At 45.5% G+C, this 13,938-nt stretch overlaps 1 protein-coding gene across 1 annotated transcript in view; it reads left to right on the top strand.

The window, feature by feature from the left end:
• Positions 1-4,728, top strand: part of adrb2a (adrenoceptor beta 2, surface a) — a 6,540-nt gene extending 1,812 nt beyond the window's left edge. Inside the window, exon 2 of the mRNA XM_060063115.1 lies at positions 1-4,728. This exon is cut by the window's left edge and continues 861 nt beyond it. Coding sequence (XP_059919098.1) covers positions 1-375 — 375 coding nt within the window. The 3' untranslated portion in view covers positions 376-4,728.
• The last annotated feature ends 9,210 nt before the right edge of the window (positions 4,729-13,938 follow it).

The raw sequence follows: 13,938 nt of genomic DNA, 5'->3' as shown, positions 1-13,938 counted from the left end.
TTCCTCCTCAACGTGGTGGGGGCCATCTGGAAGGTGGACAACATCGACCAAACGTTCAAGGTGCTCAACTGGATCGGCTACGCAAACTCGGCGTTCAACCCGCTCATATATTGCCGCAGCCCCGAGTTCCGGTACGCCTTCCAGGAGCTCCTCTGCATGAAGAGCCGTTTCGCCCAACTGTCGAGCAAAGGTGGATATATCTACACCGGACACAGCTGGCAGAGTGAGCAGCCCCCCCGGAACAAGGGTAGCTCGGAGGAGAACAGCGATCCCGGGGACAGGAGCTCTGAGAAGGCAGAGGGGGTCTGCGATGACCCTGGGAAAGGGACGGACCCCAACGGGAATTGTGAGACAAACTCCCCCTCTGTCTTTTAACCCCCCGTGATCTCATGAGGACCTCACACGGAAGTTTACACTTTAGCCATATTTTATTATTTTTTCTTTCGAATTGTCTGGTGAAGGTAAGACCGGTCAACTTGGTTGACAGTGTTATCCCCTGGAGACTGGTCCAAGGAAATGGTTGTTTGAGATATTTCCAGACGTATGGGTGGAGTGTCATTGGTTTAGGACACCAAAGAATACAATTGAGATAGCTGGGACAGGGTTTTTTGAAAAACAATGTTGATTTTCCATCTACCTCACTTTTCCTTTCTTTTCTCTTGCATTCTTTTGTTGCACAGACATACTTTACATGGTCTCTAGCGTAGTGTTAGACTAGCACAGTGCCTTGGCAGTTTATTGACATTAAGTTGTTTTATGCATTCTATAAATCCTGAAAAAGCTGGCTCAATTGGGATCTGTAGACATTCCTTTTATCTCCCTTGGTGTTCGTGGCCAAACACACGTTAGAGGTGCAGTTTGTAGGATTTAGTGGCATCTAGCAGAAAGGATTTTGGCAACAATGGAATATAATGTTCAAAAGTAAGATTTAATAAGTGTAGAATCCAATAAAATTAAGAATTGTGTATTCATTACCTTAAAAGTAGCCCTTTTTATCTACATTGGGAGCAATATTTCCTGCGTGGCAATCTGCAACCTCACTGCTAGAAGTTCCTATACACTGTACCTTTAACGTGTGAACCTTTTCCTTTCTAAGAGCAACAAATACTATCATGAATCAATCGATAATAATGCATTATTTAAATTATCAGCATTGTTGAATGCTCCTCACGGTGGGGCCTGGTATCATGAGGAGGACATTGAGTTAGCCATTTAGCGTTAGCACCACATTGTGGAGTAATTCCGTGCAAGGTCTCACTGACGTTTCTGTTTTTTTCTTTTACTTGTAGATATACATTCCACAACTTCCTTCAATTCAACAATTTACCTTATACATGAAGAGCAATGTCTGGCCGAGAGCCAGACATTGCTCTCTTTCAAAAGCCCCCCCCCCCCCCCCCCCACACACACACACTTATTACAAGCATGCATTGCCCACAGACACACACACACTCACATTCACAAATGGCAAAGGCCTCAGAAATGACCAGAGTGCTGGCTGTGTATGCTAATGTTTAACAGCATGTTGCAGAAGGGAGGTTTCTGAGACCAACAGATAGCACTGAAGATTGGGGCATTCTCCAAAGCCTTATCAGTGTCTGCATGCTAAACACACACACACACACACGCGCACACACACACACACGCTGAGCATGAGCAACAAGTATGCCATCGGCACCACTTTTCGACAGGAGTTTTAATAAAATAATCATAATGATCATCATGAATCTAATAGATTTAACTCCTGTCCCAGTAGGAACTGCGTGTGAGTGCGGTGTGCTGGGTCGTTTCTCTTTGCCACTTAAAGTGTGTGGCTTTTTATAGATACAGCAATGCTCCACTTTCGAATCGTATAGTCCCATCTATCACATCTGCACTTAAACGTCCCAGTTGTTAGGGGAAGGGGCATTTAATAGTAATTTATTTGACACTGATATTGTTGTGCCTTGGAGAAACCCATGAGTATAATTTAGTACTTTAAGTGCTTACCAACTTCACATTTTCATTTTACTACCACTGCTACTTTTTCTACTGGGAGATACATAAAAAAGGCAACCTTTTGCCCCCCTAAGCCTAAGCCCGGTTGTGTCACGTAAGTGTTTGTTGATTGGAGGATCTGGTTGCTGTGCTGTTTACCTTCCACTCTGTTTACAAAACCAGAAGCCATTTCCTTCGTCATGGTACAATCTCCCGCACACACAACAACAATAAACAGCGCTTAGAAATAGCTGAGGCTGATAGCGGGTAGATCTGCGGGTTCCAGAGGGGTGGAGGTGGCGAGTGGTCTACCCAGCAGGCCCCCGTTGAGATGCAAGGACGGCTTGGCAGTTTATTTTCCCCGAAGTGCTCCCAACTGCTCGCTCACTGATGTTTCCCAGAGTCCCCTTCCCCCCATTCGCCCCCTACCCCCCGTCCCCGTCCCCCGTCCCCCCCCCGTCCCGTCCCGTTCCCCATCCCCCCTTCCGCAACAACACCACCACTACCACTCCCACTCCCGCCCCCCAAATGTAAACGGATATCCAGAACTTCGGGAAGTGTACCTTGCACTGAGTCTCGGAGGGAACTGCGAGACCGCTCCCGTGCTTTTCCAGCTGTGTCTGTCAGTTTCCCTTCCTCTGCTGTAAAAAACTGAAACCCCTCCCTTCCCATTCTCTCTCTCCCCCCCCCCCCCCCCCTCTCTCTCTCTCTCTCGTTCACTATCTCTCTCTCTCTCTCTCTCTCTCTCTCTCTCTCTCTCTCTCTCTCTCTCTCACTCTCTCTCTCTCTCTCTTGTTCTTTTTCTCTCTCTATCTTTATCTCTCTCTCTCTTGCGCTCTCTCTTGTTTCTGTCTATGCTCTCTCGCTCTTTTCCCCTGTGTCATCTGAAGTCCTCATGAACTGCCTCGAGCCAGCCCAGCCCTTAGCCCAGTCAGCACCAGCCAACTCGTGATGATCTCCTCACCTCAGTGGAAGACTCGGATGACAACAATCTGTTGCCCTCCATGCATTGCAATCTGTGATCTTGCCACAGACAGAAGGCACACACGCACACACACACACACACATATGCATGCACACATATGCACGCACACACACGCACGCACACATTTATCACATGTTGTGATAAGGCACGCAGCATGCTAAATTCTGTGAACCTGGGGTGGGGGGGGTGCAGGGAGCCACCAGACAGTCTCAACCCCCTTTAGTGACCTTTGATATGTATATATCTAAATATCTTCAGGCTGTTTCTATAGAGATATATGTTGCATGTGGCATTGCCTGGTACCCTCAGATGACAGGGGGAAATGCTGTGAACTTTGTTCCTGTGAGGCGCTCTCTCTCACTCTATCTCTCTCCCTGTACTGTATCCCGGGCTCTGCTTGGCACCGTGGCCACAGACCCAGTCAATAGACGTAAGCACAGCGTCATCCTGCGTCAGCCACGGCCACTCGGAAAGTAGGGAAAAAGAAAAACACAAGCGCCTCAATACGTTTGTGTATTCAATATTAGTTTTTAGTTCTCTTCCCTTTTCACTCCAATTAAAGTTAATGTTGTTGTTGTTGTGGTTGTTGTTGTTGTTGTGGTTGTTGTTGTTGTGGTTGCTGTTGTTGTTGTTGCTGTTGTTGCTGTTGTTGTTGTTGCGCTGTACGGCCAAATTGAATGTCATAATTTATTTTTTGTTCCTGTCTGTATTTTCCAATGTGCAGAAAATTAGCACGACTAGTCCTGTCGAACCAGAAATAAGGACTCATGATTACTGTTGAAGTCATACTTTACTGTTGCAATATCATCAGATATTGGTGAAGCTAAATATTTCTAGATGTTACCACCGATGTTTTTCTCTCTTTGTGTATTGGTGGTGTGTTTCCGGGCCTTCTGTTGTACTATTCCTCGCAAAAAAGTTTCATGACATTAATTTAACTCCAAAGCCAAACGGGTTTGGGGCTAATTCCGCCCTGTTCCCTCCTGGCTGTGGCCCCTTCTTGCACCTTGTACATGTCATGTGGCAGTTACCATCCCCATGATGACTGCTCAATGGCCCGGAGGCACACACAATGGATTTTCCCCCTGCGATGAAGCTCTTCATGAAGTTATAACCCAGTGGGCACGGCCCCAGACACATTCCAAGACCCAGCTCGAGCTGTTGAAGGACTAGCCGGTACTAATGAGATTACTCCGGAGAACGTAGCTTACATGGGGACGGTATGAGCTGCAGAACCAACTGATTCACCTGTTTGCATTGGCTTTATTTGGATTGTGCCCGTATAAATGTATGGATACGGTGTATTTATTGCCAGGGTATATTTGTTTCCAAATGGATGATTAGTCGTTGTTAATTTAAATTGGAGGTGTGGAGATGGAAAGTCATCATAATGTTCATGAATGCAGTGGTTTTGGAAAATATGTCCTGATCATTGTATGCAATTAAAAATTGTTGATGACCATTATTTGAAAAGTTACACTGCATGTAAACGGACGTGCTATGAAGGTGAACTAATGCTCCAGTAGATTTGTTTAAAAAAAATAACCTACCAGTGTGTGAACACGCTTTTTAGGACTAGTCATAGGTAAAACGCTGTCAAACTAATTGTTTACTATCTTTTCAAGCTCTGTTCGCACAAGTTTCGTCATTGTTGTCGCCAAGCCGATGATGTGTGTTACAGTGTGTGTGGTGTCATGTGGTATTTATACAATGCAAATGTTCGGCATTTGTCGTGGAATAATAAATTATTTACTTGTTGCATGGAATCTTAATATTTCTGGGGATTGTTTTGGAAGACAAATGTATTGTTTTAGGCACAACAAGAACAAAAGCAAGGACAAAGTTCAAACTCAGATTTGGTTGCACATATTGATGTATGATCAAATATATTTGATGCACATTTTACACTCTAATTCAAATTTTAACAAAGCAAGTGTAAAAGTGCTGTACGACAGAAAAAAAACTACTGGACATTTATATTTATTATTCAGGGATTTTTCTTTTCAAATTAAATTCCCCTAAAACTAGCAAAAAACAAAAATCCTCTTCTCGATGATATCTACGCCAATGTACAAATTTGATAAATGCTCAAACAACCACATATGTTGTTGAAACATAATGTTGTTGCACTGTCTCAGGGTTGTGACCTGATTCGGATGAGTCACTTCCTTCTTGTTGGTATCTCATAATTCTCATGTTCAGAAACCTAGAAACCAGAAACGGCCTCTGGTAGTTATTCTGATTTGTGCGTGCTAATCACTTTTGCGAATATCACTGCACTGTGAAGATAAAACAAACACTTGAATATGTTTGAGTGTTGAGCCTCCAGTTATTTACGAATTGTGTAGCGAATGTTTAAACATGTAGGCCGCCAACAATTTAACAATTTACCATCAACCGATGTTGAGGCCTACCATTTAGGCAACTTCTGAGTTTGGGATTTATATTTTTATAGTGTTTCATTTTATTGAATACATTTTAATGGTAAGTGTCTATACATATTCAGGGCGAGTACTTGAATGAAAGTATGAAGAATGCGGTCTGAATCCTACACAGTGCCCCCTCAAAGAAAACATTTACGATCCTGTCAGCTCTTCCACTAACACGCGTCAGATGTCAGCGCTGGTGGTTTGGCGGTAGGAACCAACCACAGGGCCATTCACTGGAGTGTCTGGCAATAGGTTTTCTCTCATTTAAATAAACACAGACGCCAACCACTTCTTCAAATCATAAGTCATGTCCAGTGATGTTTCTAGCAATGAGCCACATGAGCGACGGCGTAGGGCCCCCAGAAGTTCAGGAACGGCCCTGGCTGTAACCTCTCCCTGGATTGGCGGACAATTCGTGGCTACGTAGTGCTGGGCCGAGCTGCGGTTTTAACTGCCTAATTTGGCAGGTTTACTGGCGCTGTGAAATGTGCGTGTCTAAGGTTAGCACACCGACTAAGACTTAGGAAGGTTTGTTTGGCGCTCTTTCTCTCTGAAGGGGGTCACAGTCTAACACCTGATGTATGACGTAAACCCTTATGTCAAAACTCAAGTGGAAGGGATGTGGTTTCATCTTGTTCAGAGTTTTGTTTAGCCTATGAGATGGTGTACACAATTGGAAATATTTTGGCATCACTGAAATGTCAAGCCTATCAGAAAATACGATACACCCCCAAAAAAATTTCTTTGCAAACGGTCACTGGATTCCACACTGCATAAGATCGGTGCAGTGGAGCTTACAAAGAGAAAAATGGATAGACTGTATGTACTTTAAATTCCAGTGGTATGGAAACAGTGGGTGACGGCCGTCTGGACTGAGTCAGCTGTTTGTAGGATGATGAGGGACACCAGCCCCTTGTGTGTGTGTGTGTGTGTGTGTGTGTGTGTGTGTGTGTGTGTGTGTGTGTGTGTGTGTGTGTGTTTCCCCCCCACACACACACACTCACACACAGACACACACACACACACACACACACACACACACTGTGTGTGTATAAAACATGGCTTTTGGTGTAACAGTGATCATATTAATAGCATGTGAAAAGCTTGATATTGCGCTCATACGCGAGATTTAATGTTCCCCAGACTGCACAGGGACTCTGCAGGGCTGGGCCCCTCGGAGTCTGGGGCCGAATGTACTCCAGGGAACCCATTTGTCTGTGTGTGTGTGTACGTGTGGGTGTGCATGTCCGTGTACGTGTGCATTTGTGAGTGTTCATTTGTGTGTGCGTGAGCGTGTGTGTCTGTGTGTGCATTCGTGTGTGTGCGTGTACGCGTGCTTGTGTGTGTGTGTGTGTGTGTGTGTGTGTGTGTGTGTGTGTGTGTGTGTGTGTGTGTGTGTGTGTGTGTGTGTGTGTGTGTGTGTGTGTGTGTGTGTGGCCATGCGTGTGTGCATGCATATCTGTGTGTGTGTCTATGTGCATGTGTGGGGAATACCTCCTGATTGCCCTGCTGGGTGCATCCTGAAAAACAGTCTAGATCGGACCCGATGGTTATGAACTGTGAACTATGATCCATGAACCTGAAAAAACAACAACGTCAAGTTGCCAAGAAAAATGCAATAAAACAAAATGAACATTTAGGAAAACACACTAAAAAGAAGATAGTGTATTCCACAGTAACTTCTCCCTCACTAACCCAGTCCTGTTAATCCATGGTGCGGTCCAATCAATATCATTATTCTGTAGAGCTCATTCTTCATGGTGTCACACACTGATGAATTGTGTCCTTCCTTTACAGCCAACCGAATATAGAAAGTACAACGTTTTCCACCACTTTCGTTATGATTCATGCCTCCAGCTAAGCTTTGCGAGAGTGGATACATCATCGAAGAGAGCAGTAAACAATTAAAAACATTTGTTGTTTCTTTTGGTAATGAGAAAAAGTACCGGCGTACCAAGAAACAAAACAAATGAATAACAACAACGTCAGTGAACAAGACCGAAACCAGTAAGAATAAGAAATGAAACTTGAGGATCAGCAAAGTTTCTATTTGAAGTTTTTCATAGTGAATCATATATCGTTTGTAGATTCAAAAGGTAAAAAGGTTTATCAAATAATCATTCATGAAGGTGTCTCTATAGTAAACGTATAGAAAGAAGTTTGTGCCTTTTTACACCATTTAATATTCTTTCTCGGATGAATATAGATGAACAAATTATAAATCGAACTTCGTGTGTGTGTGTGTGTGTGTGTGTGCGTGTGTGCGTGCGTGCGTGCGTGCGTGCGTGCGTGCGTGTGTGCGTGTGTGTGTGTGTGTGTGCGCGTGTGTGTGTGTGTGTGCGCGTGTGAATGTGTGTGCATGGCCGTGTGTGTTCTTGTACGATTACTACAGGGTACATAGAGTGTGTGTGCACCCTCAGGGCAGGCTGTGTCAGTCTGCAGGTGCAGCTGTCTGTCAGAAATTCCCCTGCCATTACGACACCTAGGCATTTTTTTTGGCCTGTTAGCAAACGCTGTGGCCTTCGACTACAAGACTCAAGCAGACGTTTGTTTTCAACTTTTGGCTCGAGTTACACGGCGCTCTGAATCATCATGTGGCTGACAACGAAGTGGGTTGTTGGGGTTGTGGCCACGCAAGAACACGCGGAAGGAAATTAGCAATGGAGAGTAATCCCTTACTTGCTACTTACACTTGCTAATCATTGTTGCTCCTGGGGTCGCGTCTCACTCCACTGGGGGAGCAAGGCATTAACTTTTGATTCCCAATGTGGCCGCCATTCTAAGAATGTATGCACAGAAAAATGGGTGGGCATGTATTTGCCAAACTATTTAGTGCTCTCTCTCCCTCTCCCCCTCTCCCCCTCTCCCTCTCTCTCTCTCTCTCTCTCTCTCTCTCTCTCTCTCCTCCGTGTCGTTTTTCTCTCACTCTAGTCCCCCTCTTTCAGTCCATCCTAATGGCTCATTTATCCGACCACCCAAGAGCAACCATTTGCTGCCAGCAATCCATTTTTCCCCAGCCGGCAGCGATGCCGCCCTGGGCCTGATATTGACTAGATTGTATTCTTAATAACTTTACTAAGTACTGCAATTTCATCCTCTGCTCACAGCCACCTCTTTTGTCAAATCGGCTGAGCCGGCACCAGGTCTGTTTAGATGGATTAAAAGGTGCCCTTCTGAGCAGTGCAGAGTTGAAGCTGGCACCAGCTATTATCCATCCCAACCACTCTGGAACGTGTTCTCAGGACCCAGCCTATAACCACTCACAAAACCAGTTTTGGATTTTTTTTATAGTCTCTGGCCCTCGTTGCCTTCTATGACTCAGCCAGTCACAACGCAGTCAGTTGGGGAAGTTCTATTAAAGATGGTTACAGACTGTGTGGGCAGTGCCTGGAGCACAGTTCTCTTCTCTCTGTGGGATGACACCTGGGACTGCTGCTTTTATACTTCAACGGAGGTTTATATTAAAGGAGTTTCAGGACAAATGGAGGCCATTTTGCCAACCGGAAAGAGTTGCTGCAATACCTGTCATCAGGATAACCTCAAATAAAAAACGATTCAGTCGCCCTCTATTTCCTCCTGTGCATCTGCGTTGCTATGGTAACTCAGAAGTGCCCCTCGACCGGAATCCCTATAATATTTGGAAGGTGTTTGACGAAGATCAGGCCTACAGCCGCTGTCTGAGCTGTGCAGCGTCCGTCTGTTGGGAAGGTGTTATTAAAGTTAGTTTTTAAAGGTTGGGGTTTCATCAGGGACACATAAGAGGATGTAAAAAAAAAAAGAAGAAGGATAGATTAAAATAGTGAAGGAGTGTTTTCGTCCCTGGCGTTGTCACAGAACGGGACGGTCCAGCCCGGCCACCTCACTCCTAATCCACCCTTAAGCTCCCCTCAATCCTTCCCATCGGACTGACCGTATCCACCCAGCCACCCTCCCCCCACACCCTAGCATTCCTTGACATGCTTACAAAGCTCAGCAGATGCAAGTCAGAGATCCCTGTCAGGCGAGTAAACACTGGCCTAATATGGTGGTGTGGTTTGACACATGTAGTGTAGTGAGAGAACCACCGTCCCGGGACAACATCCCAGCTACAGTCTTATATGTGCATTTTTTCCTTGTGTGCATTTGTGTGCGTGTGTGTGCGTGTGCGTGCGTGTGTGTGTGTGTGTGACGATGGGTGTACAATACATTTGTGTGTGCGTGTGTGTGTGTGTGACGATGGGTGTACATACATTTGTGTGTTCGTGTGTGTGCGTGCTTGGGTGGATGCTAATGTGAATTTGAGGTGTCATAGTTCCTGTGCACGGGCATTTGGGAGTGTTAATGCGAGCTTGTTCGTGTGCGGGCGTGTGTGTGTGTGTGTGTGTGTGTGTGTGTGTGTGTGTGTGTGTGTGTGTGTGTGTGCATTGTTTGAGCCGTTGAGGGTGCATACACTTGTGCACGTGTGGTTTGGCGTGGAGCTTATGTCAATAAGCGGCCCCCACGCATGTGCGTGAGAGAGATGAGGCATGTGCGCGTGTGTGTCTTGACGGGGGTGGGTGGTTGTGGATAATATCCAACGCAATAGATGCCCTCATGTGAACTATGGCTGGTGGTCAGGGTTGGGGTGGGGGGGGGGGGGGGGGGGGGTTGTTCTCACACACGCCTTTTCGTCAAGCGGGCACACAGCCAGTCTGGCTGCACACCGCGGCTTCCTCTGAGGTGAAGAGCGAATCATCTCCCCCATCGCAAACTTCAATCTGACAAGCGACGTCTCTGAAATGCCGTGTGTGTGTGTGTCTGTGTGTCTGGTACGATCGAGGTCGCGTGTCCGGGCTGCTGGCCGGTGTGCGTCTGGCCTCGCCACGCGCAGATGTCACTGAGTGACGCGTGTGTGTGTGACGACACTGGCTGTGAATGAGGATTATAGAATCCATAAAAAACCTTATTGGGAAAGTGGCATATGTGAGCCGGTTTTCTAATTAGTCATTTGGCAGATTCTAGTATCCGCAGTGACAATGACAGGGCTGGGAGACAAACCGTCACAAAACATTCCTGACTATTCAGCCGCTGTTGTTGAATTCATCCCCGCCACACGCCACCTCAGTGGCTTTGTTGGGTTCCTCTGACGACCAGGACACAGATAGATGTTGGTAAACCAGTTTATGGAACCCTGGCAAGATGTTACACTCATGTCAGTGCTGTCCTGAGCGTGTTCCATCATGGCTGGTTTAACCTGTGTGTTTTGACTGCTCAATGCAGCACAGTTATGCTTCCTCACCCAGCCACACGTCTGTTCAGACTGACTAAGATGAGGCGAGGCGAGGCTGCTCAAACCAGTCGTCAACCACACACCCTCCCCGGAGAAAGATGTCATGAGAACGGCTTCGCGTGTGAGGGACATACCTTTCGATATTACTGTTAGGGTACAGTTCAGGTCATGATAGCTGTGATGGAAAATCTACATGTTGTTACATTTTTGGTCCATGTATGAATTTAAGTTTTGTTGCTATTCTGTGTAATTTAATATAGGGCCTACGTTCTACTCCTTGTGGGTCATCTAAAGTGTAAACCGTCAAGGGTCGAGTGATGCATTTTGATTGCCTTCCCTTTCTTTATCTTTCGTGTGTTGTAAATCAGCTTCCAAGCAATGCTTTGATGTATGGGCCTGTTCCACGACCCCCTGGCTAGGGTCAACGAAGCCATAGGGTTACATGGCACGGCCGCCGACCCCTCAAATGGCATTGGGGGGGGGGGGGCTTCAATAGAAAAGATTACCATCTGGTAAACAAAGGTTTATTGGGGGACACACCTCCTCCAGAGCCCAACCCAAGGGAATAAGAACTCATCGATTCAAACACTCGGTGGACTTCTCCCCAGCGTACCTTGAGTATGAAGTAACACGCAAAGAGAAGCTCCCATCTGAGGCCTCAGATTATTGTATTGTATGCCTGTTATGTTGTTTGTTGATGCATGTTGTGATGTATCTTTGTTCGTACTTTTATTACAAATATATATAACCAGCAATTGCCTGCAAGTATTGTGTGCTTTTTGCATCTAAATATCTCATCTGCTTAGACGCAATATCTGATAGAGAAATTGCCACGACATAGCCAAAACAAGAGATCTGTGCTGCCCAGGCTGCCTCCAGAGCTGCTCAGGGCTCAGTGTGCCTTTTTAACCATACTATCCCCCTTGTAAACAAAGTGTATGAGGTGGTCTTACAGCACATATTTGGGCAGGATACCCGTTGTTGTGTGATCATCTGGATGGGAGCCGGGACATGAATAGATTTTTGCCTGGTGATCAAACCTCAGCAATAACCTGTGATGGAGTTCACTTGAAATATAAGGTGTACGTGTGTGTCTGCTTGAATGCGTGTGTGTGTGTGTGTGTGTGTGTGTGTTAACATGTATAACTGTGTGTTTTTGTGTGTGCCGTGATGAGAGTGTGTGTCTGTGATCGGTCTATGTATCTGTGCACATGTATATAAATAAGTGTCTGGGTTTACATGTATGCAAGTACTTGCAAGTGTATCAAAGAGTGTGTGTCGGAGCGGATGCGTGTGTGTGCGTGTGGTGTGCGTGTGTGCTTGTGGTGCGCGTGTGTGCTTGTGGTGCGCGTGCGTGCTCGCTTTTCAGTCAGCTGATGTGTGCGTGCATTCGCTTTTTGCCATGCATGTGTGCTTGTGTTTCAGTGTGTTGATGTGTGGAAGCGTAAATGTGTGTACGCGCAGTGTGTGGGCGGAGAAGTTCAAAGAGGATAGCCGAGGAACACTCTGCAGTCTCAGAGGAACGGAGAAAAGAGGGGGTGAAACGGAGAAGGACAGCCCCGAAGGGAAACCAGACTTGGCCCCCTAGTTGGCCAGTGGGCCCTTCCACTTACCAAAACATATGCTTCACATCAAAATGTCCACAGTACGTTGGACTGTGGACTGACAGATGGTTTACACTTGTTCTCATGGCATGTTAAATTAGGTATGTACCTCAGATATGTTTTTCCACACACTACGCTTCTGCATAAGATAACTCAATACATAGGGTTACCTTATAAATATATTCAATTATCCCAAAAATGTGTGACTAAACTCATGTTGTTGAGGGTTCACGGAAACCGGGTGTGTATGTGGTAGGGTATAACTTTGGGAAAATGATATGCACACCATAGCCTAATGTAATGTAATGTACCCTAATGCGCTAGTGCTAAAATCATCCAATATCAAGTTCAGGGCACAATAAGCCCATAGATTTAGCATATGCTGCACATTGCAGAAAAATGTGTGTTTGGCACTCTACCTCAGATAATACTTGAAACGGCAGGTCATATAATGTAAAGAAAGCAACAGACAATGATGTCAATGATAATAATTGGACAGGCATTAATAAGTATATTTGGCTCAAAGGGAAAATATTCAAGGTTTGAAGAGCAAATGTTCTCTGCCTTACCTGAAGTCATCCTTGAGTGAGACGTCATTCTCTCTGCTCATTATTTATATTTTGCTTTGGATAAAGCAAAACGAATAATGAGCAGTGCCTAAGGGATTGTCATGCAAATTATTACAAGCTCTTTCACCCGTATCGCAGATGACATCAAAGTTATGGCTTTAATATTTGACATTTTGCCCCGCAGACTGTATTGATTCATGAGGCGTTTGTGGTTCAGGGTTGTTAACCAACGAACACGGAACCTGCCCTCTGCCGCTCCTGCTGATAATGAGCCCTTGTGTGCGGTTAGTAGCCTATTCATACGGTTGCCAGTAAACCTGCAAAGCCAAGATTCCATTTCCTACCAATGCTCTGAATACTTAAATAGGAAGAACTAATCAACACTTAATAGTTTGGTGGAACTTGTCAAACTCATTCCTATAGGAAGCACTGCAAATCGAGGGCTGCATGCCAATTCTTTATCTATTGTCTCTCAATGACTCACAATGCATGGGGAACCCTGCGGTTGGCGTACAGAAGAGGATTGGCCACACAAAACTGAGAACTCAGAGTTCCGAGTTCATTCTCAGAACTCTGACATTAACGTCAGATTTCGGAGATTAAAGCCAGAATTCGGATATCATTCTCAGAATTCCATAGTTAACAATTCTGCGAATAAAGTAACCCCTTTTTTTTTTTATTGTGAGTGGCCCTAAATCCTCTTTCGTAGTTGCGTGTATTGTAGGCCAACCGGTCTAGGACAAATATTGCTATGATGTCGTTATGACATTACTCTGATGACCAACGTTTCATCAGAACAATGACAAATCAACCGGTTATCTTAGTGTTAGTTAGACAACTGGTTGATTTGTCATTGGTCTGAACCACGGCTGACCGGTGAAGTGCCATAAACAACCTTGCCGTTTGGAAATGGAATGCACTGCACAGATGGATAGCATTATTGGTTCAATTAAATGGATTTTATGTTTGAGTCCAATATGAAGTCAACACCATTGAATGCCAAATATGCTTAAATCCCGCGCTCGCTCCCCCTCTCTCTCTCTCTCTCCTCGTCCCTAAGTTTATCATCCACTTGTTGCCAGTGAACGTTATAACCGCGTAGTCTCCGCGTCAGCAGCTGCACTCT

The sequence above is a fragment of the Gadus macrocephalus genome, chromosome 10 (assembly GCF_031168955.1).
Source record: "Gadus macrocephalus chromosome 10, ASM3116895v1".
Taxonomy (NCBI): domain Eukaryota; kingdom Metazoa; phylum Chordata; class Actinopteri; order Gadiformes; family Gadidae; genus Gadus; species Gadus macrocephalus.
Note: the sequence above shows the minus strand (reverse complement) of the source record. Positions and strands in the feature narration are given on the sequence as shown.